Raw genomic sequence first — 15,369 nt, forward strand, 5'->3', positions numbered from 1 at the left:
CTCTCAAGATAGTGTAAAGTTGGATCTATTGGAGCTTTTATATATTTGAATGTGGAGATTATAAATGTGAATGTGGATTTTAGGGGGAAGGAGTTGAGTTGAGTGGAGTTGGATGGTACTGAGGTAGATAAAAGGGAACTGCAATTGGAGATATTCGCGACAATTAGGTTCACTCCACCAGGGGCGCCGCGGTGATGGCTGCCCTGCCGGCAGTCTGTTCGTTTTTTCATTCCTTTTGTTATTTTTTAGTGTGTTAAATGTGGGGGAGCGGGGAGGGGATTGAGGGAAACTTTTTTTCAAGTTCTTACCTTGCCGGAAATGTGATTAATTTTTTCGGATCACGTTCTCTGGGTGCTCTGCGGCTTTCCATCGATGGAGCTGGAAGTCTCCTCGGACTGACTTTGAGCCCTATCGCAGGGTGCAGACTTAACATCGGAGCTGATCCCTTGCCTGGGATCGCTCCCACCGCAGCCACCGCAGATTTTACCATCAAGCTCGCAGTCGGGAGAGGCTAGTCGGGAAGCTCCAACGTCGCGGAAGGTTCGACCAGCCCCGACGCGAGGTTCAATCGCCCACCGCGGGGGAGCTGACATCCCCCCGATGCAGGAGCTGATCGCCTCAACGCGGAGGGCCCGGGAGTCAAGATCCTCCCGACAATGGGGGCTTGAGGCCCACGACCGAGGAAGAACTAAGGGAAAGACTTGAACTTTATTTCGCCTTCCATCACAGTGAGGAATGTGTAGGAGTCATTGTGGTGGATGTTCATGTTAAAATGTGTTTTTGAGTAATCTGTTGCTTTTAATTGTATGACTGACCTGGCCAATGAAATTTCTCGTATGTTGCAAAATATAACTGGCGAATAAAGTATGAATTCACAACTGTTATCACTGCAGTCTATGTTCCCCCGGACGCTAATGCCAGGCTAGCAATGGAAGAGCTGCAAGCTGCTATCAGCAAACATCTATCTGCCCACCCAGAGGGGGCATTTATTGTTGCGGGTGATTTCAACCACTCCGACCTTAAAACTGTACTTCCCAGGTTCCATCAGCATGTTTTCTGCCCAACCAGAGGAAACAATGTTCTGGACTTAGTTTACACTAATATCACTGAAGCCTACAAAGCCTTCCCCCTCCCCCACCTTGGACAGTCTGACCACCTCTCCCTGTTCCTGCTCCCCAAATACACACCTCTGATCAGACGTGTGAAACCTACCATGAGGACAGTGAAGGTCTGGCCTGAGGGGGCTGTCTCTGACTTACAGGAGCAGTTTCAGCAGACAGACTGGAGTCTCTTTGCTACTCAGTCCACCTCCAATTCACAAGTGGACATCAACTCGTACACCTCAACAGTTCTGGACTATATAAAATTCTGTACCGATAATGTCACTACCCACAAGGAGATAAAGACTTTCCCTAACCAGAAGCCGTGGATGAGCAGGGAGGTCAGACTCCTACTGAAGGCTCGCGATGCCGCTTTCAGATCTGGCGACGCTGAGGGATACAGCTCATCCAGGGCCAATCTGAAAATGGGAATTAGGAACGCTAAACTCAATCACAAACGGCGGATTGAGGAGCATTTCCATAACAACTCTGACCCCAGGCGCATGTGGCAAGGAATCAAATCCCTTGCCGATTATCAGAAAGTTAACACCCCTCCCCCAGACAACGACACCCTGCCTGACGAGTTAAACCACTTCTATGCTCGCTTTGACCGGGACAACAAAACCCCAGCCATTAAAGTTGCTCCACCCCCGAATGAACAACCCCTCAGTCTCTCCACCTCTGCTGTACAAGATGCACTGAGCAAGGTGAATGAGCGCAAAGCTGCCGGCCCCGATGGCATCCCTGGCTGGGTGCTTAGGGCATGTGCTGGTCAACTATCCCCAGTCCTCGCCGACATTTTCAATCTCTCACTGGCCCAGGGTGTTGTCCCCACTTGCCTCAAGACATCAACCATCGTGCCAGTGCCCAAACAGTCAGCTACAGGGAGTCTCAACGATTTCCGCCCAGTGGCACTCACCCCTGTCATTGCAAAGTGCTTTGAGCGGCTGATCTTGGCTCACCTCAAAGCCTGCCTCCCCCCCACACTGGACCCCCATCAGTTTGCCTACCGGACCAACAGGTCTACAGAGGACGCCATATCGGCGGCCCTACACTCTGCCCTGACCCACCTGGACCACAACAACTCCTACATCAGGCTGCTGTTCATAGATTTCAGCTCTGCCTTTAACACCGTCATCCCAGCCAGCTTGATCACCAAACTCAGTGGACTTGGCATCTCCACCTCCCTCTGCAACTGGACATTGGACTTCCTCACTAACAGACCACAGTCTGTTAGGGTCAATAACCTCACCTCCTCCACTATAACACTGAACACCGGAGTGCCACAGGGCTGTGTGCTCAGCCCTCTCTCTCTACTCCCTCTTCACCCACGACTGCATCCCAAAGCACGGATCCAACGCCATTATTAAGTTTGCTGACGATACCACGGTAGTAGGACTGATCAGCGACAACGATGAGTCAGCCTACAGGGATGAGATCCAGCACCTGACCACCTGGTGTGCCGACAATAACCTCATCCTCAACTCCAAAAAGACGAAGGAGATTATTGTCGACTTCAGGCAGACCAGAGGAGGCAGTCATACCGCCATCCATATCAACGGGACTGAGGTGGAGCGCGTCTCCAGCTATAAATTCCTCGGAGTGCATATCTCGGAGGACTTGTCCTGGTCCCTCAACACCTCCAAGCTGATCAAAAAGGCACAGCAGCGCCTTTACTTCCTTAGGAGGCTCAAGAAAGCCCACCTGTCCCCCCAGATCCTGACCAACTTTTACCGCTGTACCATAGAGAGTATCCTGACCACCTGCTTCACGGTATGGTACAGCAGCTGCACTGCTGCGGACAGGAAGGCACTACAACGGGTGGTGAAAACCGCGAAGCACATCATCGGTGCCCCGGTCCCTGCCATGGGTGCCCTCCACCGAAAACGGTGTCTGAGTCGGGCTGGGAAGATCATCAAAGACCCCTCACACCCCAACCATGGACTGTTTGCCCTCCTCCCATCAGGGAGGCGGTACAGGAGCCTCAGGTCACGTACCAGCAGGATGAGGAAAAGCTTCTATAACAACACAATCACACTGCTGAACTCGGAGTCCCGACGATAGACTTCTCTGGTCCCTCCGTCCCCCTTTGTTTAATCATTCTGTATTTCCTGATTATTCTGTATCTTCTCTCTTTCTATTTTTTTTCTTGTTTTTTTTCTCTTTATGTACAACTACTACGGTCTGACGCAAAACTGCATTTCGTTGTACTGATACTTGTATTTGTGCGATGACATTAAAGTTGAATTGAATTGAATTGAATTGAATGATTCTGATTCTGATTCTCTTTGATTGGCAAAGGAAAGTAATAAGGTTATTGATAGCACTTTCTCCAGAATTTAACTGGAGGAAATCCCTGTCCATTCAGTACTGGATCTTGGACTACATAGAAACATAGAAATTATGTGCAGGAGTAGGCCATTCGGCCCTTCGAGCTTGCACCGCCATTCAATATGATCTTGGCTGATCATCCAACTCAGTATCCCGTACCTGCCTTCTCTCCATACCCTCTGATCCCCTTAGCCACAAGGGCCTCATCTAACTCCCTCTTAAATATAGCCAATGAACTGGCCTCGACTACCCTCTGTGGCAGAGAGTTCCAGAGATTCACCACTCTCTGTGTGAAAAAGGTTCTTCTCATCTCGGTTTTAAAGGATTTCCCCCTTATCCTTAAGCTGTGACCCCTTGTCCTGGACTTCCCCAACATCAGGAGCAATCTTCCTGCATCTAGCCTGTCCAACCCCTTAAGAATATAGTAGCGAAACAGATCAGAAGCAGCAGGTTAAGGAGAGAGTGATGGATGTTATGTTTCAGATGTACTTGAAGGAGAGCCTGTTAATTATAATAGTAATTAATGAGATCACTGGTGGTAAGGGAGTGGGAGGAGGAGTAATTAGAGTTATGGGCTCTTGTGCTAATTGCCTAGTGAGGAATGGAATTAGGTGAATGGCAGTGCAGGAGAGATTCTGTCTCAGTCCCACACGCAAGAAGTAGTTCGGCCTCCGCCCCAAAACCAAAAGGAAGAGCACAGTATATACCCAAGCAACCAGACCACTGTTTACTGAACCACTGGCCTGTTGTAAATTAGTCTAAAACTGTAAAATAACATGTTTTTAAGCATAAAAATCCTGTGACAATAGGTTTTGTGATTAAGTTAAAGATGTACCACTATACTAATTTAGCGTAGTCATAGAATTGTACAGCACAGAAACAGGCTTTTTACCCTTCTACACTGATCTAATTTGCCCACACTAGGTCTGCATCCTTTTATACGTTGTATACTCAACTGCTTGTGTAAATACTTTTTAAACGTAACAATTATATCTTGGTGCACCTCCTCCTCTGACCAGAAAACAATGACACACTGATATTTGTCCCACAAAAAGGTTATTTTAACGTCCCTTTAAAACTTCTTCCTTTCACTTAAACCTATGGCCGCTTGTTTTTGATACCAAATGATGGCAAAAAGATTCTATTTATGCCTCTTAGATACACATACGATTCACCCCCTCAGTCTCCCTTTGCTCCAGGGAAAATGAGCTCCACCTATCTAACCCAATGTCGGCCACATCTCGGTGAAAATTTCCTCTGAAATCTCTCCAGTGTAACCAAATCCTTCCTATGATGTGGCAACCAGAACGGCACAGAATACCGCATGTACGGTCTAACCAGTGTGATGTTGCCACACAATGACCAACTTGTGTATCTTATGACCTGAACTTGGTATCTTATGACCAAGCATGATAGATGCCACCTTCACCTACCTACCTGCTCACGCTGCCATTTTCATGGAACTATGGACTTGGTCCCCAAAGTCCCTCTTCATCAACCTTCCTTCATGTCCTACCATATGTATCCTCTCCCTGTTTGACAACACACGATGCATAATTTTGCCCTTGTCAGAATTAAATTAATTGCCAATGTTTTGCTCAAATTTCTATCTGATCTATATCCTGCTGTAGGTTTGGAAAAGTTTCCTCGCTAACCACAACACCAATGGTCACCCTAAAGCGAACATGTGAAAAGTGTTCCTTTCATTAGAGCTGATGGGGGTGAAAGATGTAGAATTACAATCATCTTTCTTGTTTTAAGGGATTTGCAGAAGATAGATCATGATGTCACGGAACAGCACGCAAAGGCAGAGAATAAAAAACAGAATATGGATTTCTTTGTAAAAAAGATGAAAGAATGGAGCCAATTGAGCAAAAATTTAGAGGTTGGTGCCATAGTTTTAAGAGTGACTCCTTGGTCTAGTCAGTTGGACGTTGGTCTCCTCAACATGGGGAGGGGGGGGGGGGGGGGGGGGGGGGGGGGGGGGTGGGGGGGGGGGGGGGTGTCAACGGGTCACACACACACACACACACAACACACACACACTTCGGACAACACACACACACACACACTAACACTAACCACCCCCTACACACACTAACCCCACCTTGATATTCAATTAATATTATTCATTTGCTCCTCACCATCCCCCGCCCTATCCATTAACGCATAACCCCCAACCGTGCAGGCATGGCTAGAGAGTGAGGGGGTAGAGATTGAGGGGTGGGGGGGCACGATATCACAGGTGAGGGCTGGTTCCCGAACGCAATACTCCACCACTCACCCATAGGTCCAATATTCACCACTCCCTAGAGAGGGGGGGGGGGGGGGGGGGGGGCAGAGAGGGTGGGACCCTTTTCCCCCCCTCTCCATCCCAACCCCCCTCTCCCCCCCCCTCCCCCCCCCCCTCTAGGGAGTGGTGAATATTGGGACCTATGGGTGAGTGGTGGAGTATTGCGTTCGGGAACCAGCCCTCACCTGTGATATCGTGCCCCCCCACCCCTCAATCTCTAATCACCCCCCACACACACACACACACACACTAACTACCCCCCTTGATATTATATTACTATTATTAATTTGCTCCTTTCACCCCATAACCGCCCAATCCACTGACGCATAGCCCCCAACAAGCAGGCACGTCTAGAGAGGGGGGCTGGGGGGTGGAGAATGAGGGCAGAGAGAGAATGGGGAGAGAGAGAAGGGCAGAGACAGGAGGAAACAGAAGGGCAAGAGACAGGAGGAGAGGAGAGGGGAGAGAGAGAGAGGGAGTAGAGAGAGGGGAGGAGAGAGAGGGGGACTGAGGGGGGGAAGGGAAGGTGGTAGGGGTGGAGGGGGGGAGGGGGAGGGGAAGGTGGTTTAGGGGAGGGAGGGCAGGGGGGGGGGGAGAGAGGAAGGAGGGGGGGGGGAGAGAGGAAGGAGGGGGGAGAGGAGAGAGGAGAGAGAGAGAGAGAAGGGGGGGGGGAGAGAGAGAGGGGAGGGGAGAGAGAGAGAGAGAGGAGAGAGAGGAGAGAGAGGGGAGAGAGAGGAGGGAAGAGAGAGAGTGGGAGAGGGGGAGAGAGGGGGGGAGAGAGAGAGAGAGAGAGAGAGAGAGGAGAGGGGCGGGACGGCAGCTCGTGGGTGCCCGATCTGAGGACAGTGAAAAGCAGCGGGGGGACCAGCTGATCGTTGCTTCCGCTAAGGGAAGCGCACCCACCAGCGTGAAATAGCCGGGCCGGGGGGGACAGACGATTGGGCCTCCACAGAGAGAAGGTCGTCCTCTGTGACGGGTAGGGAGGAGAGGGAGGGAGGAGAGGGAGGCGGGGCTTCAAGTGCTGCACAGGCAGCGTGGAGAAGTTTCAGCGCGTGAGGTGCCGCTGACCCTGAGATCAAAGCTCCTATAGCGGAGCTGAGCAGTAGAATCTTTGTTCTGCAGAACTTTCTTGATCTTTCTGCGCCTTTTGAAGAATGGGGGGATGGGGGTGGGCGAACGTACCTCGTGTAAAACTGCGCATGTGCGTTGACAACAGCTGCATTAATCCACAGCGGCGGGGCCAGGAGGCAGGTGGGCCTCGATTGGTGGGCATTGCGACATCAGCAGCTGCACGCTCCGATTTTTTTTTAATTGAGTTTCGTGAACAACTTTATTCAAAATCTGGGGAAATAATTGAGCAAATTTAGAGAGGAGTGGATTTCTGAAATCATAAGTTAAATCCCTACAGAAATATGAAAAAATCGCCGCGATTTTGGGTCTGGTTTTCGAGGAGATACGTTTCACAGGCAAAATGACACACGCGCACACACTCACACACACGCACCCACACGCACACAGTGTTAAAAGTATATAGATATAGATAGATAGATTGCCTGAACTTGCATCTTGTGCATGGATTTTCAAGTGAGAAAGGGTTAATGAATTTGGGAATTTTTGCAACTTAAGAGACCCAGAATTTTACTTCACATTAGACTGCCAATCATGCTCCAGATCCCTGCTGAAATACTCTTTGTTTAGAATCGGTGTAGTTTGAGTTTTATTTTCACTTCAAGAGGAAATAAAAAACTTGTTTGTGTTGCATTTAAAGTGCTAAAATTAGGGAGGACAAATGTTATCAATACATTAGCTACAATGCTTTTATTCCTGAGTTTTAAAATAGAGCCTTCCCGTTGATGTATTATAGTGATGTTGGGCTGGGCCAAGGTTCTGTTGTCTTCTCCGAGTAGATATCACTATCACTATTCTGGAATAAAAAAATAACCTGGGACCTCACCAAACACATTATCAATTTTTGGATGTTTGCAGATGGTCGTCAAAAGCCACCAGGCTACGAGGGAGAGCATTAATGTCGTCCCCCACCTCTCCCTTCACGGTATATCTTTGTTGTTTCTTATGCATTAAATGGCTGAGGTTAGGATTGCAAGCAAGTAAAAAATGCTTACAGGATCCTGCGTTTCATATACAGCATAAAAGCAAAAAGGTCATGTCGATTGTTTATAAAACACTGACTGAGCCAATTCTGCTCACTGCAGCTTTGAGACATTGTGAAAGTATACAAAAAGTGTAGCAGTCCTGGCCATGAGAGGTGTTTTTTTTCCCCCACATGTGTATCGGAATAAAGATGTCCCATCCATAAAAACCAGAACAATTGAACCAAGCCATTTAAAACCCATGATCTTGCTGTCAACTATGTCCATTGTGTGTTTTGGTGCTTTTTTTCTGTCATGGCACGAAATCTTGTTCAAACTCGTTTTGAATGATAATAAAGGAAATTCAAATTCAATTTAATTAGGATAGGTTGTCAACAATGTGACTAAGTTGTGCTAACCCATGCACAGTTCCACGACAGCCAAGAGCATTTATGAAATTGAAAATTAAATAAAATTGAGGACAATGGAACAAAGACAGAATGCAGCACTCAGCAGCTTACACAGCTTGTCTTGAAATAGAAGCAGAATTAATGTTTAAGGCCAAAAATCCTTTATCAGAGGACAGTGGAAATGGACAAAACTCTTAATGAAGGAAAGTGTCTAACTATTGTCCTTAGCTACCTCATACATGTTTATTTTCCAAATTCTGTTCCACCAACACCCCTCTGAACCTTCTCATGAGATCACGATTTTTGATTATTTCATTTTTATTGGATCCAGTCTAATGAAGCAGCCCATTGCCAGCTTCAATCAAAACGTGGTCAACATTCAGGCTTGTGATGATAAGTGGCAAGCCATATTATGTCACGCAAGTGTCAGATAATGATTATCTTCAACAAGAGCGAATCAAAACACATCCTTTCAGCCGTACTGCCATGATTGATATCTTGGGAGGTCATCACAACTAAATATATTAGCTATTTGAATATAGTGACTGCTGGAGGAGGTCAGAGGCTGGCTATTCTGTGACAAGTAACTTGTATCCTGACTTCTTAAAGTTTTACGACTACCTGCACAGCATTAGTCAGGAAAGTGATGGAATGCTGTCAATTCTTTCCAGTCAAAGCAACCTGTTTTATTGCAATACAATCGTGTCATTTTAAGCATTTATCAGACAATAGACAATAGGAGTAGGTCGGCCATTTGCCCTCGAGCCAGCACCGCCATTCACTGTGATCATGGCTGATCATCCACAATCAGTACCCTGTTCATGCCTTCTCCCCATATACTTTGACTCCACCATCTTTAAGAACTCTATCTAACTCTCTCTTGAAAGCATCCAGAGAATTGTGTTGAAACTGTTGTATTTATTCATTGGTCCATTGTCGGTACATATGACAATTAAACACTCTTGACTCCCACTTGATTCAACAAAATGCATTGTATTTCTTCAACAGTCCATCTTAAATTCGGATAAACATGACCAAGGATCTAAAAAAACCTAAAAAAACTAATACGGTGCAAACAAAATCCCAAACAAAGCCTGAAGTCCTAGTACAATCAAGACAGTTCATAGTTCAGAGTTCAGTTTTTTTGGGTGGTGGTTGGGAAGAAGCTGTTCCTTAACGTGGACGTTATAGGATTCAGTCTCCTATACCTTCTTCCTGACGGCAGGAGTGAAATAAGAGCATGGCCAGGATGATGTGGGGTCCTTGATGGTGCTGGCTGCCTTTCTGAGACAGCGCCTTTTATAGATCCCTTCAGTCGTGGGATGATCAGTACCCGTGATGGACCAGGCAGTGTTAATCACTTTTGGTAATTGTTACTGAACATTTTGATTTGCTGAATCAACCAGTCATTATGCTGTACACATGGAGAAATTCAAGAAAGAAGATACAGGGTCACATCATCGTGCAATTGGGAGTAGACATTACATTTACAACCTTGATTGTGATGTCCACACCCTGTGAATAACGTAAGAGGAAAACATCCATCAAAGCTCATCTGTTCCAAAGAAAGCAATCTCAGCTTCTCCAGTCTATCCATGTAAAAGTTATTCATCATCCTTGGAACCATTTTACCAAATCTTTGCCATTTTCCTCTCTCAATTGCAGTGGTATGACAATGGCATGTATTATAACTGCTCTGGCTGATTTACATTTACTTAAGGTCAGTGTAACCTGTTGACTTCTCAACTCCAAATTAGAGCCCATGGTCCTGTACGTTTTTTGAGCAGTTGATTAATACGTTGTATTACCATCAAAGATTTATGCACAAATACCTCCATATTTTTCTCTTCTTGCTTTCCTCTAACATTGTAATAACCCTGGAACCATTTTTTGCAATTGTTTCTGGAGGCTGCAAAAAGTGGTGATGTTGCCTGGACCATTACGGGTATTGATCTCACCGTCGAAGGGATCTACAGGAGGAGCTGCCTCAAAATGGTGGCTAATATCATCAAATACCCACATCACCAAGCTTTGCTCTTATCTCTCTGCCATTGTCAGGAAGAAAGTACAGGAACCTGACAACTAGCCTCCAGATTCAAGAAGAGCTTTTTGACCCCCGCCCCGCCACAGACCATTCCTTGTGGCTATCAAACTGTACAACTCCTCCTCCTTCTGTCATGGGGTAGACTAAAACTGACTCCCCTCCCCAATCTTTGCACATCCCCAATCCTTTCCACTCGTCACTTTAATGTCATGTATTTTGTGTTTTAGGACTGTTGGTAGATCAATTTCCCTCCTGGGATAAATAAAGTTCTATCGTATCGTATATTTATTCCATTTGGATAAGTATATGGTACTTTCAACTCTGCAGTCCTGAATTTTCACGTTATTTATTGTTTCCCCCCACTACCCATGCAGTTTTTTTGTTTTTATTGCCAGTGATTCCTGGAACTTATTTTGAATTATTACTTCTCTTCAGTTTTGGATTCTTCATTTTCTTTTAACAGAATGAGCTGAAGAAGGTTGGATTTGACCCAAGTTTGAATCATCGATCATTGGTGGAACTCTCTGAGGTAGGTATAAGAATGTACATAATTTGAAAGAATTAAATATGACCCGTGTAGGTTTTATAGTTATGGTGTAATTCAGCAAGGAGGCAGGCTCACTATGTCAGCTATCAAGAACCTACCTATTTTAATTCCATTTCCCAGCAATTGACTTCTATTGCTTGCAATAGGATTAAAATAGACAGATGAAGTAATTTTACCATGGTATTGTGGTCTGTGAGGAATTATTTGTTTTCCGTATATTGAACTTAGGGACCAGGAGCTGTATTTCAGCTAAATGATTTTATGATAAAGAATTAAGAATTCAACCAGTTGTTTGTCCATCTTTTTCTTGGACCTTTAGTGTGTTGGCTGGCAGTAAGATGGTTGAAACCTATTTGGAACTAAATGTGCTGGATGTCCATGGTGCATGATAAGTCAGTGCTGAGGAAACTTCAGATTGGTTTCTGTCCCAAACATTGATAGGAAATGGGTTTCTAATGTAAAAGAAACTTAGATCGAACTGTTAGCGAGTGAAAGCCTTTGAAACTGATTGTTCAGTGTTTTCTTTATAGAAACTGGAAAATGTAAAGAATGAAGTGGCATCTTTAAATGCAAAACTGAAATCCTACCTTGATCTGACACCTGTAAGTGCCTTGGATTGCATTTGTTTCTGCCTGCAAGATAAGGAATGCAGTTGACATTTTTTTATCAATACATCTCTTGATCTGCTTTTGTACTCTTTGATGAAATCTCAGTTCTAACGGAGGTTTGTGTAATTTGTTATTTTGCAGAATCTCTATGCTGCCAAAGTGAAAGTTGAAGAAACAAAATTGGAGCTGGTGAGTGGTTATCTTAACTAAAACTTAAATTAGAAATCAATCTGAAAAATGTTCTTCAGGTCAGGCAGCATCTGTGGAGAGGGAAACAAAGTTGCAGGGCAGAATACTTTCATTAGAACCAAAAGCTATGAAAGTAATTTATTTTATGACACGAAAGAAAGAGAAAGAATAAAGCACATGTTTATTTTAATCGAACAACGGGTAAATGCTAAAAGATATGGCACTTGGCAAGGTAAAGCCATATTGCAACAAATAAATAAATGTGATAAGTATAGAGAGAACTATTAAAACCAATGTACTATGTTTAATAATGCTAGCAGCCAAGATAGTTTAACCAAACATGGAATAGATAGGGTAAATGCTCGAAGAGTCTTTTACCCAGACAGGGAGATTCAAGAATCAGAGGAAATAGGTTTGTGAGAGGGAAAAGATGTAATAGGAACCTGAGGAGCAACTTTTTCCACACAAAGGGTGGTGGTATATGTAACGAGTAGCCAGAGGAGGTAGTTGAGGCAGGTACTATAACAACATTTAAAATACATTTGGAGAGGTACATGGATAGGAAAGGTTTAGAGGGATATGGGGAAAATGTGAGCAGTTGGACCCAACGTAGATGGGTAATTTTGGTCATTGTGTGCTTGTTGAGCCAAAAAGCCTGTTTTCATGCTGAATGACTGAGAACGCATGCCTCGAGTGAAAGGGAAGGAAAAGCAGATAAGTAAGTGTAAGGTAATTAATAGAGAATCAGGCATTATATTCATGCCCATTTGAAAGTTACCCAGTTGGTTCTGTTTCATTGCTCTTCACGCAGATATAGTTTTTTTTTCCCCCTTTCTAAATACTTAATCAGATTTCTCCTCTCAATTGTTATTGAATTCCACCACCCTTCATTAGCGAACCCAAGGTACTCTTGTTGTGAAGCAATGGCATTAACCCCAGCAAATCGTACAATATTTATCCATCCAACCTAAATCAGTGTAACAGATTATCAGAACATTTTAGCTTGATATTTGTGGGAGTGTAGTGTCTGTAAATTTGCTATCATTTGTCCAATGTTGCACTACACTTCAAAAGTATTTAAATGGCCATAAAGTGATTTGAGATATCCTGAAGTTCTGAAAGGCATTTAATATATATGAAAGTTTGGATTTCACCTTTCAGTGCATTCTAAACCTCAACAGCTTGCATGTAACTTTTTTGTTCTTCCACCCAGTGCCTCTGGTCCTTTTGACCAATCATACATTCTGGTTGTCAACCCTTCTGCAACTAGAAACATTTTCTCCTTATAAATTATGGCAAATCCCACTTGGCTGCAAACATCTCTATGATATATCCCCAAACTTTTGTTTTGATCTATACAAAACAATTTCAACCTCGCAAGGACCATGTCCAAATTTACTTACAATTGTCTCTTTGCAGCTCAATACCAATAAATACTTTGCACTGGTTTGAAAACAGTTCATTCTGACTTGTGAATGGTCATTCATTGTTCCTGGGTTTAAATCCTGGAACTCTTTACCCAGGACTACTGTCAGAGAACCTTCAGACTCAGAATTGTTTATTGTCATTTGAACATTTAATTTCAAACGGAATTGCGTTTCTGCAGTCATCATCAAACAAAAAAAACGAAACACACAATTAACACGATTCCACACAAAACATCCATCACAGTGAATCCCGAGCTCCGAAGTCGGGTTGCAGCCGCGCGCCATCTCAGCGCTCCGCACTCCGAAGTCGGCCAGCTCCGCGATGGTGAGTCCGCAGGCTCCGCGACTGGAGCCCCAGGTCGATTCCGGTTGGAGGCCGCCGGCTCCACGATGTTAGGCCCACACACCAGTTTAAATTCCATTTGGAATATTTTGGAGGACCAAGAAACCAATAAACTAAGACAATGGCAACGGAGACTCAACAAGGAAAAAGTCGGATCCCCGTACAGGGAGGAGATTAAAAAGTTTCCCTCACCCCCTCCCTCGCTCCCACCCCCCACATATACTTAGCTACAAATAATATAAAAACTAAAACCAAAACATCCACTTAACAGGACAAAAAGAAAAAAAGACAGACTGCAGAGGCTGCTGCCGACAGGCACCACCATCCTTCTTCACTTGAAGGAGTGCAACAGTTTAAGAAAGTAACTCTCTATCACCTCGAAAACAATTGGAAATGCACAATAATTGTTTGCTAGCAATGCCTGCATCCTGAAAATTACATAAAAAACAAAAAAAATTGCACCATTGGAAACCAGAGGTTAAACCGTTTGATTACTGACTTGACTGACAAAATACTTGATTACTGACAAAATAACATTGAATAATTTTATAATGTTGAATTTTTTTTTTTAGAAAAAAATTGATCTTCTTCTTGCTGAGAAGATGGAGAATCTGGAAAGTTTGATGTCTGAAGGGAATTTATTCAAATGAAGTGTTAACTGGCAACGTAACAAGAGGCATCTCTGACTTCACACTATAAGCCTATAACTTTGCTGAGAAGACTAAAACAGTGGAGTTTATCTATTTTTTTAATGCAATGTTGATTTGTCTCATTGGGTTGATTAGGTTTATATCAAGGTTAACAAGAATTGTCTATTTGTAAGTGGACATTGTGGATGACATTTAAGTGTGCCAAAGCTTCTTAAATAGCTCATCAACTGCTGACTCTTGTGAAAATGTCATTGTTATACCAGCCAACAATGAACCCTCGGTCGTGTCATGAGGTTTGTGCAATTAGTTAATTCCTTGTTCGATCCATAGTACTGCATGTAAGTTACAATGACTGTTGATGCCAATAACATTTCAGAAATTTAACTTTTTTGTAGAGTTATTGTTTTGCATTACCGACTCTAAATAAAGTATATTTTTTCTTACCCATATCCCCACGTTATTTATCTGTTGGATTTTTTTTCCCTTGCGTTGGGTATCGTCCCTATGTATCATTTATGAATTTATACTGTGTGTTTTCTTCAAAAGGGAGAAAGGATGTCAACCAAGTTATGTTATGATTTCATATATATTTCACCCAGCAGCAATTACCATCTAAAATGTGGGGAAATCATTTTTATATCTCCAGAGAGTATTATCATTAATCTTGGCTTAGGTCAGCTGACTTGGCATGTTAACTGAATTTGGAACCTTCCTGCTGCATTGTGCTGTTACCGGGTAGGGCTATTGGACAAATGTGTCTTAATTTCATGTCTGTATTACATTATTTTCTCTCTTCTGAACATTGGTATGAATGATTCCTTGTTTTCTAACATGCTAATGGAATGGTGTCTACTGCATTGTCCAAAAGCAAATAATATTACTCCACATGTAAATGCATAATAGCAGAGTTTGAATAAATATTTTGTATATTTTGGTGCTGTGCCTTTATTAAAGCATGTGAATGGGAAAATATCATTTGATCTATTGTAGTTCATCATTTGTAGCTCATCTCAACTATTCCAATTTGCTTTGTTCCATACATTTTGAACAAAGCTTTCCTTCCTACTCACTGTTTCAACCAACATAGAAAAATAGATCAAGGATCTGTAGATGTTTGAATCTTGAGCAAAACACAAAGTGCTGGGGTAACTAGCGGGTTAGGCGGCACCTGTGGAAGGAATGAACAGGTGATGTTTCAGGTCAAGAACCTTCATCAGGCGCAAGCAAAAAAAAATGTTTGAACCTACCAAATGTGTCCGGAGCTTCAGTTGCCTGTTGGGACTAGGCTGCCTTTCTAATTAGATTTAAATTAATTTAAACAAATGTAAAATGCTGAA

General features: G+C 43.8%; 1 protein-coding gene across 1 annotated transcript in view; it reads left to right on the forward strand.

Moving 5' to 3' along the window:
* haus1 (HAUS augmin-like complex, subunit 1) overlaps positions 1-15,004 on the forward strand; it is a 38,642-nt gene extending 23,638 nt beyond the window's left edge. The window contains exons 5-9 of the mRNA XM_055655269.1: positions 5,193-5,316; positions 10,732-10,797; positions 11,346-11,417; positions 11,565-11,612; positions 13,955-15,004. Coding sequence (XP_055511244.1) covers positions 5,193-5,316; positions 10,732-10,797; positions 11,346-11,417; positions 11,565-11,612; positions 13,955-14,032 — 388 coding nt within the window. The 3' untranslated portion in view covers positions 14,033-15,004. The remainder of the gene's footprint in view (positions 1-5,192; positions 5,317-10,731; positions 10,798-11,345; positions 11,418-11,564; positions 11,613-13,954) is intronic.
* The last annotated feature ends 365 nt before the right edge of the window (positions 15,005-15,369 follow it).

This window comes from Leucoraja erinacea, chromosome 1, assembly GCF_028641065.1.
Source record: "Leucoraja erinacea ecotype New England chromosome 1, Leri_hhj_1, whole genome shotgun sequence".
In the NCBI taxonomy this organism is placed as follows: domain Eukaryota; kingdom Metazoa; phylum Chordata; class Chondrichthyes; order Rajiformes; family Rajidae; genus Leucoraja; species Leucoraja erinaceus.